Genomic DNA, 22,733 nt, shown 5'->3' on the forward strand with positions numbered 1-22,733 from the left:
ACCATGAAACTCTTCTAAGGCTCTCTTCCTCCTTGCACTTTCCTGTCATACTCTTTTTTTTTTTTTTTTTTTTTAGTACTGTATGTGTAAGCATGGCCTGCCACATTTTCTTTCCTTGATCCTTTTTCCCTTAGCACTTTGCTGCTGCTGCCTTAAACTGCTTTTAGGACTAGCTCAGGGGCAGTTCCATGCTAGTTCTTTGATGCCATGATGGGGGCATTTCCTAGCTAACCATCCAGATATGCATATCGAGCAGGGAAGAGCCTCAGTGGGGGCCCTTCCAGAGACCTTAGCAATGTGCCATGAGTTATATTTAGGGATTAGTTTTTGACTATGCCCTATGTACTCTTTTATTCCCCTGGGTCACAGAGCTCATGCAAAGTGTAATGAAAGAATTAGATGCTGAGGACTTGCTACTGAGCTCAGAAATTATAGTTAAATGAGGGGCATCAGCTTGTGTTACCTGACCTTATTTAAAGTTACATTCAGCTGGGCACAGTAGCTCACATCTGTAATCCCAGCACTTTGGGAGGTTGAGGCAGGTGGATGACTTGAGATCAGGAGTTCAAGATCAGCCTGGCCAACATGGTGAAGCCCCATCTCTACTAAAAATACAAAAATTAGCCTAGCATGGTGATGCGCGCCTGTAATCCCAGCTACTCGGGAGGCTGAGGCAGGAGAATCACTTGAACCTGGGAGGCAGAGGTTGCAGTGAGCTGAGATTGTGCCACTGCACTCCAGCCTGGATGACAGAGCCAGAGTCCATTTCAAAAATAAATAAATAAATAAATAAATAAAGTCACATTCATGAACTCGGTGGAAAGTGAGAGCCTATTAAATTATTTCAGATACTTTACTTGTGAATCTAATATGAAATTCTACCAGGGCTGAGCAAAGGAAGCTAAGAAGAGATGGCCCTGATGGAGCAGGTGGCTCGCAATGTGCAATATCTTGAAGTACAGCCAACTCTGCTGTCACTTAAGGATTGATTTGGCTTATTCTGAATTATTCTAGTCCCCTTTTCCAGTCTATTTTGATAGCTTTGAGCATTTAATGCTGTCTGGTTAGCACTTCTCCTAGGCAGAGGTAGGACGTAAGGATAAAACTTTCAATCTCTATAAGACTTTGTTAGGACTCAGCCCCCCAAATCCCTGTCTTTCTTCCGCATATTTGTTGGGCTTCAAGGTACTGTTAGTCAGCACCAGCGAGGCCTCTTGGTTCTGGTCTGTGAGCTGTTCATTGCATTTCTTTGATGTTTTCGTCTTAGTCCTTCCTTTGTAGTGTCATTTACGGCTGAATTCGGAATTGCCGTTTTTAGTTGTCTATGATACAGTATCGTTTGAGATACCTGGTTGCCAAGATGAAGCACAAAACCACTCACAATATAAATTAATACATAAATGTTAATATTTGGGGACAAAATAATCATTTTTTCAATTAATATTTATTGAGCATTTACAAGCCAGGCACTGTTATGAGTTCTAAAGATCAGCAGTGAACTAGAGAAACACTGCCTGTCTGCTGGACTTCCCACTGAGTGCCTGCATCTCTTTGCTGAAGGCTGTCTTTAGATGCCACAGCCCCCTCTTCCCAAGGGTGCAGTTGGCCAAAGAGTACTGGGGAATTATCCCCCTGGAAGCAGTCCTCAAACAATGACTGATGGGACTTGGTGTAAATACTCCAGCTCCCTCTCCCCTTAAATCTTAAATGGGATCACCTTCAAGTACATGTTTTGTCTCATTTCCTTCAAGGGAAACACAAACTAAGACACTCCATCCTCATGAAACTCACAATCCCTGGATGAAGAGACCAAAACTAGCATACCAGCAAATATATCTATTAGTAGAATGACAGAGGGTGATAAATGCTGTGGAGAAATATTAAACAGCATATGAGACAGGAGTGCCAGCAGGAGAGATTGCTATTTGTATGGGCTACTCAGGAAAGGCTTCATGTTGTGGTAACATTTGAGGAGGCTCTCAGTGCACTCAGAACAAGTCTCTCTCTCTCGCTCTCAATTTCTATTTTGAAATAACATAGAGTGGTGGCTAAGCACTAAGAGCCTTCCCTAGTGCCTGGGCATCAGAGAGGGAATCTGGTCCAAGCTGGTAGCCCTGCATCATCTCATTCTTTTCTGGTGTTGGTCATTGACCATCTTTTTCATAACCACGGACTCAGCTCCATCTTTGCCACCCTTGAGTGGACGGAGGAGGAACTCTCTAAGGCTCAGGCCCATCTACTTAGACACTTCTGCTTCTATGGGTTCTGGCTGCTTGGGAATACCAGCAGCAACTTTCTGGAGCACCTTCTGGGAAAGGAGCCACAGAGCTTCTCTCTTCAGGACATCAGGCTTGTCTGCGGTTTCTCCTAGACTTGAGGACAAGGAAGCCTTCGTATGAGAATGTCCTCAGGACCAAGCAGAAGAATGTACCTTTTCATTCTTCTTTCTCTGCCATCCCTTTCTTCCCTGAAGCAAAAGGTCAAATGCTTTGTTGCTGCTTGTTTTGGAAAAGAGTAAGAGGGACTGGTGAAGGATAAAGGAGGAAATATGTCAGCTCTCAAATATGACAGGATTGAACACATGATTTATTGTATCACCTTAGAATTTAGTTCTAGAAGTCTCCTTAATTTTTTTAGATTTAATGGTATAATTTCTCTGGCAGTGTTTTGAATTCAAATTGCAACTTTACATGACAGACTTAGGGTACAGAATTACAAATCTGGACATAATTTCCTGGAGATTGAATCAAGTATCAGCATATCCGATGACCACCATGACAGGAGTTGGACAAGTCACCAGCACTCAGAAAATCAAAGGTCAGCTTGACTCAATGATCACTCCTTTAGAAACGTGGGGAGTTGACTGCTTCTTGCACGCACCACCGCACCTGTTCCACACAAGTGGCCTTGTGAGATTGGCAAGAGAAGCCAAGATATCCAAGCTATTTCCAACCTAATAAGTACCTGGGAGCTCAAGCTTCCTCTGTGGCTCTGATGGCACTCTACCTGGGAGAAGATATAGCAAGGAAAACCTGACAGATCATCCATACAGTGCCATCTGTGGTAAGAGATTAGTCACTGCATACTTTTTATTAGAAAAAATATAAAGAAAGCCAGGGAATCCCACGATAAGTCCCTGCCAGGCAAAGCAGAAGACCTTCTGCTCTTCCCATCTGATTCAACATTACCTACAAATACTAAGATCAAAGATAAGGAATGTAAGATCTGACTGTTAAACTTAATCAACAAAAATATCTGCAGTATGGTATAGTAGAATCATGGAACTTCAGGATAAATATGGTAGATTGAACATATTCAACTAACTGAACTTTCTTGAAACCACACCAAAACTCCATTTAAAGAGACTTTTAAGGGCATAATCTGGCAAGGGTGAGGGATAATAGATAAGAAGTGACCATTACATAATTTAGGCATCTGGCTATATATTTACAGCAGTTGACAGATCTGAGAACCTGATCATTGATCATCCGTGTGAATACCTGGAACCAATCCAAGTTTTTTTTAATAAAAAAAACTTCAAAAGTCTCAGAAATTGATGATGTTTGTTTCCTCTGGAAATGGGATTCAAGATAAGGCATAAAACAAAGAGGATAGTTGACAGCTACTTAAGGAACAGTCAGAACTCCCACCTTAGAGGGACTATTTATGTATTTATTCTTTGGAGTCAGGAAAACAGGGTGTGAAGATGACACAAAGCCCAGATGAAAGCAGGCTACAGGCCGGGCGCAGTGGCTCACGCCTGTAATGCCAACACTTTGGGAGGCTTAAGCAGGCGGATCACCTGAAGTCGGGTGTTAGAGACCAGCCTGGTGAAACCCTGTCTCTACAAAAAATGCAAAAATTAGCCTGGCATGGTGGCACGTGCCTGTAGTCCCAGCTACTCAGGAGGCTGAGGCAGGGGAATCACTTGAACCCAGGAGGCAGAGGTTGCAGTGAGGCAAGATAACGCCACTGCACTCCAGCCTGTGTGACAGAGAGAGACTCTGTCTCAAGAAGAAAGAGAAAGAAAGAAAGAGAAAGAGAGACAGAAAGAAAGAGAAAGAAAGAAAGAAAGAAAAAGAAAGAAAGAAAGAAAGAAAGAAAGAAAGAAAGAAAGAAAGAAAGAAAGAAAGAAAGAAAAGGAAGGGAGGGAGGGAGGGAGGGAGAGAAAGAAAGAAAGTACCATTTTGACAGCAAGGAGATAAAGTGATCGTAAGCATACGAAAAAATGCTGAGACCTCCTGCATTCTTCTCCAATCTTGCTCTAGAATGCTGGCATCCAGGCCTTCACTTTATCCTGGCAAGAGATTAGATAGAAGTTCTCCCAAGAATCTAATCTGCCTAAGAGGAAAGACCTAAAGATATCAATATTAGGGATTACTCCGAAAGAGACAAAGACAGATCCCTCTGCAGTGATGTCTTACCAACTCTTATACTTTTCAAGCGCAGCAAACACATCCAGAAATCCAATCAGCTTTTTAGTCTGCCAACTTGAAATATGAACAGATAATTAAGTGTTACTAGACATATGAGGAAAACTTCATTAAAAATAGGAAAAAGCAGGGAAAAAAGTAACTTTGTAGGAAATAATGACTATATAGTGAGAATTCGTTAAGTATACACATATCATTAATGTCCATAGAAAAATAACCAAATATATTATGTCCATGAAAAAGAACAGAATGCTAATTTTTTCAATAAATGTCAGAGAACATAAACTGGCTGTTAAACACAAAAGCAAAGCACTCCAAAAAAAGGTGGAAACACAGTTGAGGAAATCTTTTAGAGCGTAAAGCAAAAAAATTAGATGAAAGATTGGAGAGAAAATGCATAAAAGTTTAAAATCCGGTCAGGCGTGTTGGCTCATGCCTGTAATCCCAGCACTTCGGGAGGCTGAGGTGGGCGGATCACCTGAGGTCGTGAGTTTGAGACCAGCTTGACCAACATGGAGAAACCCCATCTCTACTAAAAATACAAAAATTAGTCGGGTGGGGTGTGGTGGCGCATGCCTATAATCCCAGCTACTTGGGAGGCTGAGGCAGGAGAATCGCTTGAACCTGGGAGGTGGAGGTTGCGGTGAGCCAAGATCTCACCATTGCACTCCAGCCTGGGCAACAAGAGCAAAACTCCGTCTCAAAAAAAAAGTTTAAAATCCAGACAAATAATATTCCAGAATGAAAAAACAGAGGAAATTATCATAATAATTCATAAATTTCTTTCCAAACAAGACAACAGCTTTCAGACTGAAAGGTTTCAAAGGGTGTCCAGCACAGGGGGTAGATAAACCCATGCCAAAGCACATCATTGTGAAATTTTAAGAAACGGGGACCAAAAGTGCTAGAAGTTGCCAGAGGGACAAAAACCAAAACAAAACAGGCCACACACCTGTTTTTAGAATGGTGAATCACAAAGTCTTCAAACCTCTTAACAGAGCTAAAAGACTGTGGAGCAAATTTTCCCATAAAAATCTTAAAAAAAAAAAAATCCAACCCAAAATACTGTGTCCAGCAAAACTAGCAATCAAGTGTGCAGGTGTAAAGAAGTCATTTTTAGACATGCAAGGCTCAAGAAACTTAACATTCATAACTCTTTCTCTGGAAGCTACTGACCAATGTGTTCCAACTAAAATTAAAAAATTAACAATTAAAGGGGAAGACGTGGTATAAATAAAAGAGATTTAGCACAGAATAGAAGTGAAGAAAACAGAAATTAATCAATCTAGATTGGAGCAGGTAAAAGGCTCCAGAAAAGGCTTCAAGAGAATCTAACCAAGAGAACACTTGTTATATTTGTACATATTGCAAAAACATTTAGCTAACCGGTGGATACTTTGGAGTTGGACTGGTGATATACACAAAAAATTAAGCAAATGATAAAACAAGATAATTATTAACTAGAGGGAAAATTTTTAAAAATTGTGCATGAAGATAAAAATAATTGTTAGGTTACTGTATGACTCAACCCTGAACACACTGTGTAGTCATCATAACATAAACACTGAACACTGTAACTAAATTATAGTATTACTATCTCTGAAAGAATGAGAGTAATGTATACATGTGCTACAGGAGTAGAGATAAGAAAGAGCAATATTCTCATCTTTCATGGTGGTAACTCAAAAATAGCAATACATGAGTATTATTTTGAGACACAGAAGTAAATACCAAAAGCTTCTGCTAAAAGATTTGAAAGTGTTTGCTTCTAAGTAAGGAGACATGAGGAAGCTGGGATTACAGGCATGAGCCAGCACGCCTGACCGGATTTTAAACTTTTATGCATTTTCTCTCCAATCTTTCATCTAATTTTTTTGCTTTACGCTCTAAAAGATTTCCTCAACTGTATTTCCACCTTTTTTTGGAGTGCTTTGTTTTTGTGTTTAACAGCCAGTTTATGTTCTCTGACATTTATTGAAAAAATTAGCATTCTGTTCTTTTTCATGCACATAATATATTTGGTTATTTTTCTATGGACATTAAAGATATGTGTATACTTAACGAATTCTCACTATATAGTCATTATTTCCTACAAAGTTACTTTTTTCCCTGCTTTTTCCTATTTTTAAGGAAGTTTTCCTCATATGTCTAGTAACACTTAATTATCTGTTCATATTTCAAGTTGGCAGACTAAAAAGCTGATTGGATTTCTGGATGTGTTTGCTGCGCTTGAAAAGTATAAGAGTTGGTAAGGCATCACTGCAGAGGGATCTGTCTTTGTCTCTTTCGGAGTAATCCCTAATATTGATATCTTTAGGTCTTTCCTCTTAGGCAGACTAGATTCTTGGGAGAACTTCTATCTAATCTCTTGCCAGGATAAAGTGAAGGCCTGGATGCCAGCATTCTAGAGCAAGATTGGAGAAGAATGCAGGAGGTCTCAGCATTTTTTCGTATGCTTACGATCACTTTATCTCCTTGCTGTCAAAATGGTACTTGTCTCCTGAAGTGGTATCTGCACATCAAGAGCAAATCACACAGGTGGCTTCTTAGTTCCCCTTGGTGACTCCACACACTGGAGACATTCAGCGCCTCCCTATTCCTTTCTTCTAAACTTAGCCCATCAGCAATCAACGCTGACTGATTTTTCTTCATCTTCAGCCAGACTTGGGCAGCAGAATGATAGAAAGGAAACTGGAGCAGAGCTGGATCAAAATGAATTGCTTCTTTCAGAAGAGTCCTGAAATTTACATCCCCAAGAAGGTTCCTATCTGGCCAACATGAAATTAGTGTGTCCACTAACTGATTGTGTGGGCTGCAACTCCAAACTCTTTAGTGTTGTATGCACTAAGAACTACACTAAATGAATAGAAACCTGAACTGATCAGCAGCAGGAATCAAGGAGGAATTTTATGTGCCATGTTTTTAAGTTCTTGAAAGGCAGCACTCTGATGGACACATCCTTGATTATTTCCAACCCTTGACACATAGAGATGCGCCCTCAGTAAAAATGTGTTCATTGGTAACCACCAGTAAGGAGTGCCCCAGCTCCAGGGTGCATTCAAAACATTTTGCTGTTCCTGCAGAAATATGAGCTGAAAACATCTTTTCCCATGTACCTGAAACAGGAGAGTCAACCCAGAATGTCTCCTTAAAAGTAGGTTTTTAGAAGCCAATAGATAAAGGGATCGGAACCTGAGAAGATGAGAGAAGCACTCCACAATGCTCTCCCAGACCATTCTTCCTTTCTCTTCTCCAGGGTTCCCTTTTCTGGACACAGATCTTCCTCATTCTTAATGGTTGCAAGGCCAATGGGATGGCCCTGAGTGTAGAGGAGGCATCGGAGTAGCCCATAGCCCAGTAAATACTCAAGGGCCTTTGTATGCATTTGCAAGCATGACGGCATCGAGCTGAGTGTCACTGGATACACTGCAGGGTTTTAAAGCATGATTTTAAAGCATCCCTGGAAGGTATCATTACGTCATAGCAGAATTTTGAATTGATGTCTTTCTGACATCTTTAGGAGCATTGTTTTTTCCATTCCTTGAGGGATTTACATTTTTCTTACTTCAGCTGGAAGTGGTACAAACACCGTGTATGTTTATAAAGACCTTTAAATGCTGTTATATGAGTGACATATCCAATTGGAAGCATACTGATTTATTACTAACAAAATATATAAGGTAATTCATTTTTAGCCTTTGTCAACTAACTTTATCCTTCTGAACTCAACTTCTCTTTCTGGTGATTTTATTTCAGAAAATAGTAGCATTGCTTTTATTGTGGTTTGATGTTTCATAATCTCACTCAAATATGGGACATTTTGTTTTAATTTAGCTAGAAATAATTCCTAATGTATTAGCCTGATTGAATTCCTAGACTTTCAGAGCTAGAGGAGGCTGAGGCATCCGTATAGTTTACTCATCCTATAATGAAGGAATTTGTCCCTGACCAGTGACCACTGGCAAGAATGGAAGAAAACTGGATTTCTTGTGCTGTTACTAAGTGTTTTAGAAAAGCAATGTGTTTTCTTATCTTAATGCTCAAGGTTTTTCATTCTCCTATGTCCCTCAGTAGACCAGAAAAAAAATTGTAAATTTTTCACAAACAGTGCAAGTTTGATAGAAAAGGGCTAATGCATTTAAGTCAATGATGACAACAGTATTCCAGCTGAAGGTTATACGGAAGGAAAATCCTCAAGTTTGTTCTCTGCCCCAAGTCTGTACTAGGCAGAACTATTTTTTAGGCTAATTCTTTGTGACAAAACATCTGTATTTTTGCAAATACTCTTGACCCCTTAGCTGACACCTACAAGATTACAAACTGACTGCTCTTTATCTTTACATTTTATTGGCTTTCCTTGACTTTGACATATCTCTGCCTAATCATTTAATGTATCAAAAATCTTCAGCATTTGCTCATTTTGTTAGCAAGGCAAAGCTTGGGGATTGAAAAGTTGATCCCTGGTTCACAGTTATAGTTCCCTGATTGCACAGTTATTGTATAGCTATGATATGCATCTGTTTACAAGAAGCTCACTGGTAGTCTACAGTCATCTTCTACCCGAACTACCCTTCAAACTCAATCTTTGTTCTTATTCAAGGTTAGGTAAATTCCTTCACTAGGGATTTTTAAATTCTTTAATATAATTATAGATAATCCTCACACTCACTCACCAAACTATTATTGTTTATTGGTTTTAATCTATACTAAAAATTATGTTGAAATATTTTATTCCAATGAGATAATAAAGGTAGAGAAAATAACCAAAAAGGTTATGGTTTAATTGAGCTGTAGGATATTAACTAGTCTGTATTCAATTTAGTAATATCTGTCTAGGTTGTGTTTTTGGTTTTTGGTTTATTTGCTTGGTTTTTGTTGACAAAAATATAGAAACACATACATACAAACACATACACATACAAACACATACATATATTTATGTATATATATTTATATGTATATATGTGTATATATATTTATATATAAATGTATATATATTTTATACATAATATATTTATATATACATATATTTATATGAATATATATATAAATATATATAAAATCAGTGTCTCATAGCCTCCTTTGACCTGGCTTTGACATCTTCTGGATTCCTCAACAATGGATTAAATAAAACTTGGATACACATTCTTTGCATGTTCCAAATTATACCTTGACCTTGATTATAGTATCTTCATTCAAGTATGACAAATATATGATGTGTACACCCTCACTTTTCTATCCTGTACCCAAGGCAGACATCGAAATTAATCACAGGCATGGTTCGGAATCTTTCTCAACACAAGCACCCAGAAGACATTAACAATAAATGGAAATTGGAACTAAAGTTAAAATCCATTTGTCATTTCTGCCCTATTGGCCTATGTTGTTTTTTTCTTGCTTTTAAAAGTTGCTGATCAAACCAAAGGATGTTTATTCTTGCATTTCATTCTTGCTCTTCTTTCATGTTCAATAAACCATTGTATTAGATTGCACAGTTATTTTATTGCTATGATATGCATGTGTTTACAAGCACACACTTGCCAGTTTTCCATACCCTGTGACTCCACCAGTATGCACACTCATCCAGCAGTTACATTAGTTTCCTTTCCTGGCCCCTGAAGATACTTGCATTTATTGCCTGTCTTTTAAGGAATTGCTATAGTTAGAGACTGAATTGTATGAAATTGCCTTTTGCATAGGTGAAAAACAGCAAATATTACAAATTTCATATCATTTGACCTAATCAGAACATAAGAATCCAACAAAATGCTGCTGTCTTTGGTGATCTTCCAGTTCCAAAACAATTTATTTTCTATTTTGAATCCCAATAATCATCCAAAAGAAGTAGTGATTTAGCACCCACTGTGCACAAAGCATCTAGTAGACACCAGGGACGACAAAGATACATGCACATTCCGCTTTTAAAGGTGCTCGTGCCTGGGTTTCAAGGGGTGAATGGCCTTATTTCCTATTAGATGGTGAGCTCTTTGAGGGCAGAGGCTGTGTTTTACTGTGCTTTATATTTCTGTGCATTTATTATATCGTAGATGTTCAATAAACCTTTGTAAAATTAGTGAAAGGAAAAGAGATAGGGGAGAAGGAAAGGAAATAGAGAGAAAGGGAGGAATAGAGATTCTAGTGTGAAAAGCACGTGCCCAGGCCCAGCTCAGTGGCTCATGCCTGTAACCTCAGGACTTTGGGAGGCTGTGGTGGGAGGATCGCTTGAGTACAGGTGTTCAAGACCAGCCTGGGGAACATAGGAAGACCCCTGTCTCTACAGAGAGAAAAAAAATTACCTGGGCCTGGTGTTGCATGCCTGTGGTCCCAGCTACTCGGGAGGCTGAGGTAGGAGGGTTGCCTGAGCCCAGGAGGAAGGTTTTTCTTTTGTGAAACAGCTCCTCTCATCAAAAGAGGCAAAACAAACTTTCCTTCTTATTTTTTATTCTTGGACAATAGTAAAAGCAATTTAGCTATTGAGTTTCCAGAACTTGGGAAAAGCAGTCATAGGTCATCTTGAGAAATGTATTCAATGTGAAAAGATTTTTACTGTGGTAAATAATCAGTGCTAGCTTTGCCATTTACAAATGACACATCTCTTAGCAATCAAGAATAAATAATGTTTAAATCAGTAAAAATTAGAATTGTTAAATGCCGTCATTTTACTGATAGGTTCGGCAGTAGGGGAGAAGAGAAGGAAAACAGATACTTTTATATACCATTGGTGAAAGTCAATTGCTAGGACTTTAACAGAAAGAAAATTGGTTATGTGTATTAAATTCCTCAAAAATACGCAAAGTCTTTGAATCAGAAATTCTATTTCTGGGAATTCATCCTGAAGAAATAATTAAGTATTTATACAAAGATGTAACCATCAGAGTAGTCAATGCAATGTCATTTATACTAGTGAAAAAATTAGAAACAACTTTAATGATCAATGATAATAGAATATTATTTCATATTATACTGCTATATTTTATGATATAAAAAATATAGATAGTTGCACATTTTATGCTATAGTTAAATATTTATCTGCATAGAATTTATTTTTACATTAAAAATGTTCATAATATATGCTCAGTTAATACAAAGGTTACTAAATTATATATATAATTATATGTATGTGTGTATATGCATGATTACAGCTTCATAAAAGAATTATACACACCCACGGGTATTTTTCTGGAAGGATACCAATATTTTAGCAGTAGTTATCTCTGAAAGAAAAGTTAGGGATATTCAAAACAAGTTTTATTTTTTCTCTCTGTGTATCTCATTTCCCAATTTTTCTTTAATGAACATATTCCACGTTTATAGTAATAAAAAACTGTTTCAACAAGAAAAAAAAAATGCTACCCTCCAACATTTGTTGGCAACATATTTACTACCCGCAAATATGTTGTTTGAAGCTTTGATTGTCAAGATTGAAGAAACAAATTGTAGTGATAGACCAAAATACTTAAGATGATCCTATGTATCTATGAAGATTATTATGACAAAAAATTGTCTCAATACATGTATCAAAACATCCAGTTGTACACCTTATATAGTTTTTTAAATTATACCTCAATAAAGTTGACAAAAGAATTTTGTCAATATTTAGTATTAGTCAACTCAGAAAGGTTACAACATAGAAAAATTTCTAAATAGAATCTGAGTAAACTGAATTACCTGGGTCATATTTCTGCCATCTGAAGTAAAATAATTCTTAATATGAGATTTAAAAATCTTTTTTCATGAACATTCAAATTTTTATTTTCAAGAAAGACTCATTTGTGGGCATCTTTATTTTCTGTTTCAGAGAAAAATATCATTATTTGAAAACACCTTTTTTTTTTTTTTTTGAGACAGAGTCTCACTCTGTCACCCAGGCTGGAGTGTAGTGGTGTGATCTCAGCTCACTGCAAACTCCGCCTCCCGGGTTCAAACAATTCTCCTGCCTCAGCCTCTCAAGTAGCTGGGACTGCAGGCGCCTGCCACCACACCTGGCTAATTTTTCTGTATTTTTAGTAGAGACGGGGTTTCACCATGTTAGCCAGGATGGTCTCGATCTCCTGACCTTGTGATCCGCCTGCCTCGGCCTCCCAAAATGCTGGGATTACAGGTGTGAGACACCGCACCCAGCCCCGAAAACACTTTAACATTATTTTAAATAATAAAACCACTTGTAAATTATTTATTTATTTATTTATTTTTATTTTGAGAAGGAGTCTCGCTCTGTCGCCCAGGCTGGAGTGCAGTGGTGCCATCTCGGCTCACTGCAACCTCCACCTCCTGGGTGCAAGCGATTCTCCTGCCTCAGCCTCCTGAGTAGCTGGATTATAGGCGCTCACCATGCCCAGGTCATTTTTGTGTTTTGGGTAGAGACGGGACTTTGCCATATTGGCCAGGCTGGTCTCGAGCTCCTGACCTCAAGTGATCCACCCGCCTCAGCCTCCCAAAGTGCTGGGATTACAGGCCACTTGTACATAATTTTGATTATAAAGTAACATATATTAATAAGAAAAAAAATTGAAAAATCACCCCAAATTCTATTACACAGAGATAAGCACTGGTAACATTTTAGCGCCGATCCATAAAGTTAATACCCAATCTTATATTGGAAAACAGGAGGTTGGTGTTTGTTTAAATCCTGTGAAAAGTTGGTGGGGCTCATGTAACTACATTTTTTTCTCTATTATCTGTGACATTTGGAAACAATTGTAGTGAAACAGCATAATCCTACACTCTTATTTATCCATACTAAAACGTCTTCTACCTTGGACACTACCAGATATTTCTGGAAAAAAAAAAAAAGAGGCGAATTGACACCCATAAAAAGAATGCATTCACATCCTTTCTAACTTCATTTCCTCCAGGACAAATATCAGTGGATGGGTTCATGCGCTATCTGAGCGGAGAAGAAAATGGAGTCGTTTCACCTGAGAAACTGGATTTGAATGAAGACATGTCTCAGCCCCTTTCTCACTATTTCATTAATTCCTCGCACAACACCTACCTCACAGGTATGAATTTGCTAGTTCCTTGTTACTTTAGCCAGTCTCAACAAATTTCACCAACCTCTACTTTCTATTGTTCAGAAGTTGAGGTGTGTTTTCTTCCATTTCCTGCGAAATGCCTCTGAGAACTCTGGGGTTCCACCACCAAAGCCTCCCGCCCCCCATGAGCAGTCATGTCCACACGTGTATGAAGCAATAGCATCATTTCTCCATAGCCTAAGTTTTCAAGTCTTCCAAAATGCAACCATGGCTGACATTTTCAGATCAACGGGATTTTTGTGTAACTGAACTCATTCTTCAGTGTACTTGAAGCCATGTCCAGTCCTACCCAGTTCTCTGGGCTGTGTTCATCTACATGACAGCTCGCAAGTTCTTAAGTGGTGGCTCATGCCTGTAATCCCAGCACTTTGGGATGCCGAGGCGAGCAGATCACCTGAGGTCAGGAGTTCGAGACCAGCCTGGTCAATATGGTGAAACCCCTGTCTCTACTAAAAATACAAAAAAAAAAAAAAAATCAGACAGGTGTGGTGGCGCATGGCTGTAAACCGAGCTACTTGGGAGGCTGAGGCAGGAGAATCACCTGAACCCAAGAGGTGGAGGTTACAGTGAGCCGAGATCATACCACTGCACCCCAGCCTGGGTGACAAGAATGAAACTTTGTCTCAAAAAAAAAAAAGAATTAAGTAATTGCTTTTTGTTCAAGGTAGGACAGGGCTTTAGGCAAAAACAAATTGACCTGTGAATGGCAACTTATACTTTATTGTAAATATTATAATAAAGTAGGAAAAAACAACAATGTGTTTCCTAATCTGATCTTAAATTAAGCCTTGACCTATTTGGCAGTCTGGTGAAGTGTATGCACCCTTCTCAGAATGCCAAATGCATAAATTAAGTACCTAGAATTAAAGAGGAAATAAATTTCATTGAAATATTTTTATAAAATGTTATGATATATATCCTTGTATATCTCGGTATTAACACAATTTAAGTAAGTATAAGCAAAATGTGATATTTGCAACAATTGGAATATAATACACAGATCTTGCTAGTGACTTGTAAACTACATACTTAACTGAAGAGAATGTTAAATTTTGTGTAGAGGTTAAAATTAAAACTGTAACCATTTTTTCTCATCCAAGTTCAAGGAGGTTCATGGAATATCACTTTAACAGTCTAGATCTTTGACATGATAAAATTCAAAGAAGTATAATTTTTAAAATCTGAGCACATTATAGAATCTTACATTTATCCTATATTTAGGACCACAAAACTCAAAAATACTTAAATATGTGTCCGGTTGAATTTTGGGTATTGTGTGTGATTTTGTTTCTGGAAGTCACAATATAGAGTAGATTTTTTACCAATAATCTTTTGAGTCCAAAATACCTTCCAACTGATATATTTATATTCATTACATTCTATTTTATTTGTCATATAATAAATGAGTCAGTAATACCAAAATGATTGAATGACAAGACTAATTGGATATACATTTTATTTTTTCACCTTCTTTCAGAATATATTAATTTTTCCCTTTCTGCATATCACTAGGGTTTTCAGATTTTATGTATGTTCATTCCATCATGGCTGCCATTCTCCTTTTGAGAGACCAAATTGTCTCAACTTTGGTTGATAGGAGACATTTTTAGGCTATCATCTGTGTCCTCTTGACATGACCTATTAATCTTTATGTTCTGGCACATAAAGATCTTCCAGACTCACCTTATTCCTTTCTGCTCCAGAGATGGAAACAGACTATTCCCCAGTGAGCCCTGGTTCTTTTTGATGGGAAAGAAAGTATGAGTAACAGCAATTTGGACCCTGAACATTGCCTGGACTGTTTCAGTGAACAATGGAAGAAAAGATAATTTTTTTGTCTTTTTAAGGCACTAGTTCACATAAATATTTCTACTTCTACCTACCAATTTAAATTATTATTATTATTATTATTATTGAGACAGGGCCTCACTCTGTTGCCCAGGCTGGAGCACAGTGGCATGATGACAGCTCACTGTAGTCCCAATCTCCTGGGCTCAAGCAGTCCTCCCACCTCAGCCTCCTGAGTAGCTGAAACTACAGGCACGTGCCACCACACCTGGCTAATTTTTTATTTCTTGTGAAGGCAAGGTCTCACTATGTTGCCCAGGCTGGACTCAGACTCCTGAGCTCAAGCAATCCTTCTGCCTCAGCCTCCCAAGGTGCTGGGATGAACAACATGAGCCACTGTGCCTGTCCCCAATTTAAATTATTTTTTTTAAAATTATTTTTCCGTAAGTTATAAGGGTATTGGTGGTATTTGGTTACATGAGGAAGTTCTTTAGTGGAGATTTGTGAGATGAGAGCCTGGTGCACCCATCACCCGAGCAGTATACACTGAACCATATTGTTGTCTTTTATCCCTTACCCCCTGCCCCAAGTCCCCAAAGTCTATTATATCATTCTTAGGCCTTTGCATCCTCATAGCTTAGCTTCCACATGTCAGTGAGAACATATGATGTTTGGTTTTCCACTCCTGAGTTACTTCACTAAGAAAAATAGTCTCTAATCTCATCCAAGTCATTGGAAATGCTGTTAATTTATTCCTTTTTGTGGATGAGTAGTGTTCTATCATATATACCTACCACAGTTTCTATATCCACTCATTGACTGATGGGCATTTCAGTTGATTCCACGATTTTGCTATTGTGAATTGTGCTGCTGTAAACATGCGTGTGCAAGTATCTTTTTCAAATAGTGACTTATTTTCCTCTGGGTAGATACCCATTGTGGGATTGTTGGATCAAATGGTAGTTCTACTTTTAGTTCTTTAAGGAATCTCCACACTGTTTTCCATAGGGGCTGTACTAGTTTACATTCCCACCAGCAGTGTAGAAGTGTTCCCTGATTGCTGCATCCATGCCACCATCTACTGTTTTTTGATTCTTGGATTATGGCCATTCTTGCAGGAGTAAGATGGTATCGCATTGTGGTTTTGATTTGTATTTCCCTGATCATTAGTGATGTTGAGCATTTTTTCATATGTGTGTTGGTCATTTGTACATCTTCTTTTGAGAATTGTCTATTCATGTCCTTAGCCCACTTTTTGATGGAATTGATTGTTTTCTCCTTGCTGATTTGTTTGAGTTCATTGTAGATTCTGGATATTAGTCCTTTGTCAGATGTATAGATTGTGAATATTTTCTCCCACTCTGTCGGTTGTCTGTTTACTCTGCTGACTGTTCCTTTTGCCGTGCAAAAGCTCTTTAGTTTAATTAGGTCCCAGCTATGTATCTTTGTTTTTATGCAATTGCTTTTACCCAGAAGCAATTTTTGCTCATGAAATCCTTGCCTAAGCCAATGTCTAGAAGGGTTTTTCTAATGTTATCTTCTAGAATTTTTATAGTTTCAGGTCTTAGATTTAGGTCCTTAATCCATCTTGAGTTGATTTTTGTATAAGGTGAGAGATGAGGATCCAGTTTCATTTTCCTACATGTGGCTAGCCAATTACCCCAGCACACTTTGTTGAAAAGGGTGTTTTTCCCCCACTTTGTGTTTTTGTTTGCTTTGTCGAAGATCAGCTGCCTGCAAGTATTTGGGTTTATTTCTGGGTTCTCTATTCTGTCCCATTGTTCTATGTGCCTATTTTTATACCAGTACCACACTGTTTTGGTGACTATGGCCTTAGAGTATAGTTTGAAATCAGGTAGTGTGATGCCTCCAGATTTGTTCTTTTTGCTTAGTCTTGCTTTGGCTATGTGGGCTCTTTTTTGGTTCCATATGAATTTTAGAATTGTTGTTTTCTAACTCTGTGAAGAATGATGGTGGTATTTTGTTGGAGATTGGATTGAATTTGTCGATTACTTTTGGCAGTATGGCCATTCTCACAATATTGATTCTACCCATCCATGAACATGGGATGTGTTTTCATTTGTTTGTGTCATCTATGATTTATTTCAGCAGTGTTTTGTAGTTTTCCTTGTAGAAGCCTTTTGACTCCTTTGTTAGGTATATTCCTAAGTATTTTTTTTTTTTTGCAGCTATTGTAAAAGGGTTGAGTTCTTGATTTGATTATCTGCTTGGTCACCGTTGGTGTATAAAAGAGCTACTGATTTGCATACATTCATCTTGTACCTGAAAATTTTGCTGAATTCTTTTATCTGTTCTAGGAGCTTTCTAGAGGAGTCCTTAGGGTTTTCAAGGTAAACAATCATATCATCAGCAATCAGGGACAGTTTGACTTCGTCTTTACTGATTTGGATGCCCTTTATTTCTTTCTCTTGTCTGATTGCTCTGGCCAAGACTTCCAGTACTATGATGAAGAAGGGTGGTGAGAGTGTCCTTGTTTTGTTCCCGTTCTCAGGAAGAATGCTTTCAGCTTTTCCCTATTCAGTATTAAATTGGCTGTGGGTTTGTCATAGGTGGCTTTTAATTCATTAAGGTATGTCCCTTGTGTGCTGGTTTTGCTGAGCTGTGCTCTCTTTAGTAATCTTGATACCTAACAGATTATACGTACTAACTCATTTGCTTTACTGACAACCTTATAATAGTATTAAGAAAATTTTCAATATTAATACAAATAATAAAACTATAAAATGTAGTTCAAATTTGTATATGCAGTTTTTAAATTACATTTCACTAAAAATTTACAATCAAATTAATTTCTTCTAAGTCATTCATATGCCCTTCCTATGTATAACTTGGTAAACACAGATGTGATAAAAAATTTGGCTCCATTTTGTCAGGTTAGTTTAAATTTGAGGGTGTTGGCGTATTAACAGCTAATCAGACTAAAAAGATTATGTGATACTTTCTGCTATTAGAAAAGGCTTTACCTTTTTTATGAAGAAAGAACTCTAATAGCTGTCTCCAAATTTCTGTACAATGGTTTTGTATCACCACCATCTGATTCATATACCTGGTTTCTGGTCAATTATCTCTTCAATTATTTAATTTCTAGTACTGTTAGAATCCACATATTTTCAAATTCTCAGTTTTTAAAACTATATTAACTATGTTAAATTGTATTCTCATCGAAGGGGTTTTGTTTTTGCTGTTGTTTTTTATCTTGCTCTCTTTTCTGAGCTCTGTATTATTATACCAAGGTTTGCATTAGATAAATCTGTAACCACCCAATTGGGTTCTTCTTGCCTGCTGCCTAGAAAAAGCCAATACACTGAGAACAGCAGGTGTTACAGCAGAGAAAGTTTACTTATTACAAGGCAGCTGAGCAGAAGGATGGGACATATTTCTCAAATCAGTCTCTGATAATTCAGAAGCTAGGATTTTTCAAGGATAGTTAGGCAGGAGGGGGTTGGGAAGTGGTTAGGAAATGGGGAATGCTGATTAGTGGGTCAGGAAAGAAATGACATGGGGGTCAAAGCTGTCTTCCTGGACTGAGCCAGTCCCTGGGAGAAGTTAAGTCTGTTTCTTGGCATGGGTCACAGGATGGGTGGCACTAGTTTGTCCATGAGAATTCAAGGCCTGAAAAATACCTTAAACACCAGTCTTAGGTTTTATAATAGTGATGTTATCTATAGGAGCAATTAGGGAGGTTACAAATCTTGTGACTTCAGTCCTAAACCATAATTCCAACCTTGTGGTTAATTTGTTAGTCTTACCAAAGTTGTTTTGGTCCCCAGGAAAGGAGGGGATTCGTTTTGGAAAGGGACTGTTATCATCTTTGTTTTAAAATCAAACTATATATTAATTTCCTCCCATTGTTATCTTGGCCTGTACTCAGGAATGAGCAAGGACAGTTAGTTTGTGAGGTTAGAAGCAAAATAGAGTCAGCTATGTCAGATTTCTCTCACTGTCAAAATGTTTGCAAAGGCAGTCAAATCTACATTCTCACAGTATTACCTTGCCCCAGTACCAGTCATTTATTTTCCTGCAAGGAAGTTAAGGAGAATTCCATATAATTAGAAAGAAAAACTATATAAAAATATAAATACAGGCTCTTGAAGTTTTGCCTGAAATGCTGTTTTGACTCATGGGCCAAAATTTGGTTTTACTTCACATATTATTGGTAGAATCATTGTTTTAATTACAGATGAAAGTAATGTAGAAGTCCTGTTTCTCAGAAGCCTTTGGATAAACTCAAATTTCTATGATATAAACATTCAAGCTACCCCAAACCAATTAAGAATGTTATAAAATAAAAATATAACCAATGCCTAATCCAATTGAATCCTATTAAATTTTTAAATTAATATCTAGAAAATAATTTAGTTTTTATACTTTACAGCCATTTTCAGAACAAGTAAAAACTGTATTTATGGAAACATTATTTCATATAAAGAGTGATTGGTAGAAAAAAGAAAGTTTTCCTATTCAAATGAGTTTAAGAAATGCTAGGTGCAAACGAAGGTTAGCACCTACCATAATGTGTTTTGAATATAAAATAAAAGGATCAGAGTCTCACAGTCATTAACACTTCATCCTCCTTGTCACCACCCAACTTATTTTCTTGGAGCATTTTAAGGACTAATATTCCTGAAAAATGCTGTCTAAATCCAAATAGGAAGAACTTCAATATTCAGGATATGTTCTTTGAGCATCCAAAGGGACTGTAAAAATTAAATATACAGAATGAAACCAATCAGTTTAGCAATGCATTATTATTATGTCTATTTCTCTGCTCATTATTGCCCCTTTGTTGAATATCAAGATGCCCAGAAGTAAAAATAAATTGGATCATTGAGAGAAATAGATGCACTGAATGAGTGGTTTTTAATTACCATGGTCACTTTTTGGATTTGGGGTGATTTTGGCAGTACCCTCAGTACTGATTATGTTTTAAATTATTGCTTTTCCTTGAGGAATCCACCCTTATGACTCAAGAAAAAGAAATCCTCCCAGGAAGAAACACTATGCAATAAATACAACCTATACTTGTGCACCTCTTCATAAACCTTCCCATACTCCCAACTATATGGGAGATAATGGCTTCAGAAACACTGGAAACGCAAAGCAATCTATCTCCAGACAGTTAATATCTTCATTCAGATAAGAAAGAAACCATTAGATTTGAGGGTTTTGCTATCCCCAATAATCTGATGAATTAAATTATCTGACTGAATGTTTCTGATAATTATTCAACTTCTCTCCTCATGTGTCAGTTCTTGGCTGAAGAAAAGTTCTAAAAATGATTTAAGACCTAGCTGTACCCTTGCCAGTCATATGCTACAAACCCAGACTTTGAGCATCCCTCCTCTCTTTCCCGTCTCTCCCACTCATTTAGCCCTTAGCATATGCAACGTTTTATCATTTGCTTTTGCTTTAGAGCACACACAGACCTAAGAAAGTCAGGTGGTAGAATGAAAAGAAGATGAGCTTAGGAAATAAACAGGGCCCAGTTTAAAATGTCCTTTAAGTAAATAACATACTTAACTCATTTGAGCCTTGGTTTGTTTGTAAAATGGAGATAAATTAAAACAGCCAGGGTTCTTGTGGCTGAAAGTAATAGGATGCTATTATTTAATAGCTTAAAGATTTAAGCAGTGTATTACCTCACACAGCAAGGCACCCAGGAGCAAAGTGGTTGAGGACTGGTTAAATCAGGAATTCATTAATATCATGGAAGACCCAGGTGCTTTCTGTCTTTTTGGCCCTTTATGGTTTCAAGATGCTGTGTACCCTAAGCATTACCTCCCTATGAACCAAGATCCACAAAGGACATGGCGAAAGTTCTTGTGACCCTTCTAAGAGTGAAGAAAATGTTCCTAGAGGTTCCCTGACAGTACCCCACCTCCGTCCCCTCAATCTGGTAGGCATTCTTTATGCCATGTTATATATAGCTCAGAGTCACACCACACAGCAATGCCCACAGTAATCGCTAACATGGGCCATAGAACTACCATGACTGACTGAGAAGAATCAAGATTTACCCCAAGGCTGCAGAGAAGACCCTGAAGCATATCAGAACCTAGATAAAATATTTTATTGGCAAGGAAAAAGAGAAAGAAGAGACAGAAAGGGCAACCAGAAGTGTAAGAATGGGAAGAAATTTATGTTTGCCTCCCCACCTGGATGGTAAGGGTAAAGGAATATGTCTCATGTCATTTTCATATCCCCAGTAACCAGTATTTTGCCTTCCACAGAAAATATTTTGGGGAATATGTACAAACACATAATGGTGAAGCTCCTATAATCAGTAAAGTATATACTTGAAGTCATTTTCTCAAGAGTGGAAATGACTTTAGGCTCTTACATAGACACTTTGTCTCCTAAGCCATCTCATGGCAATTGCTCTGTGTTCAAGCGAGCACCATGGTTTCACTGGGGCAGCAAGCAGATACCATGTAAGTGAGAAATCAGATCAAACAGATGCATCTAGAGAGGGTCAAGACAAATAATACATTCTCTGCATTTTGGACAGTTTCCTCAGGTGTAGCCATGAGATTATATGCCCTGAATGGTTGTCATAGCATTGAAAGCAAGGAAATATAGTCCTCATCTCCATCTGTTGAAGGGGACAATGACTATTGAAGAAGGCCACTGAATTAACAAATATATCAGATTCTGGAACCTTCTTACCCTGGAGGTTGGAGGGAAGCCATTAATGATAAATATGAAAACAGGCAATTAATCATCAGCCACTGCAAGATGAGAAATTCTTCAGAAGTTTGTGTTAATGGAGGGATTGCTATTTTCGATCTTCTGGTTTTTTCTATCCCTGGATGCCTTGGGTAATCTGAGACAAAGCTCAAGGGAGTGTAACCAGCCACCCAAAATGAATGCAGTCAAGTGAGAAGTTGCAGAGCTGTGACTTGGAGCAGTATTATGAATTACTCTGAGAAGGAGCTTCAGCTCCCAAGTTCAATCATGGGCTTGGAATGTATTCCAGAGGGTGTTCAGAGCCAGGGAGAGATGATGTCAAATACTAGTTTCAGAAATACCAAGGGTTGAATGATTCATGACCTATCACTAATCTCAACCTTCAGCAATCCCCTAGCCCCAGAAGCTATATTTATTCAATATATTCAAATGGAAATATAATGGGTAGATGAGATGTAATAATGAGGAGTTAAGAATTTTAGGGAACAAAAATAAATCAGCTTTGAGGCTTAAGGCAGAAAAGAAGAGAGTAACAGAGAATATGAATACATGCGTTTGAAAAATATTTCCATAAATGAAGTAAAACACACAGGGAACTTAATATGCATTCCAAGGAATAGGATAATTATGGATAAATGTGAGTTTTCTCAAAGTATGCTTTCTTTGGGAGGCTTCCATTTCTAATAAAAAGTATTCATTTTAAGAATGAACAATGAGTTTACCTTGGAGGGATTCTGTTGGTCTTAGGTGTTGGACAATAAACTCTTTC

At 37.8% G+C, this 22,733-nt stretch overlaps 1 protein-coding gene across 5 annotated transcripts in view; it reads left to right on the forward strand.

The window, feature by feature from the left end:
* PLCB1 (phospholipase C beta 1) overlaps positions 1 to 22,733 on the forward strand; it is a 787,620-nt gene that overhangs the window by 534,827 nt on the left and 230,060 nt on the right. For all 5 annotated transcript variants that reach the window (XM_030821960.1, XM_003252590.4, XM_003252589.3 and 2 more), the window contains one exon: positions 13,289 to 13,435. In XM_030821960.1, coding sequence (XP_030677820.1) covers positions 13,289 to 13,435 — 147 coding nt within the window. The remainder of the gene's footprint in view (positions 1 to 13,288; positions 13,436 to 22,733) is intronic.

The sequence above is a fragment of the Nomascus leucogenys genome, chromosome 11 (genome assembly GCF_006542625.1).
Source record: "Nomascus leucogenys isolate Asia chromosome 11, Asia_NLE_v1, whole genome shotgun sequence".
Classification (NCBI taxonomy): Eukaryota; Metazoa; Chordata; class Mammalia; order Primates; family Hylobatidae; genus Nomascus; species Nomascus leucogenys.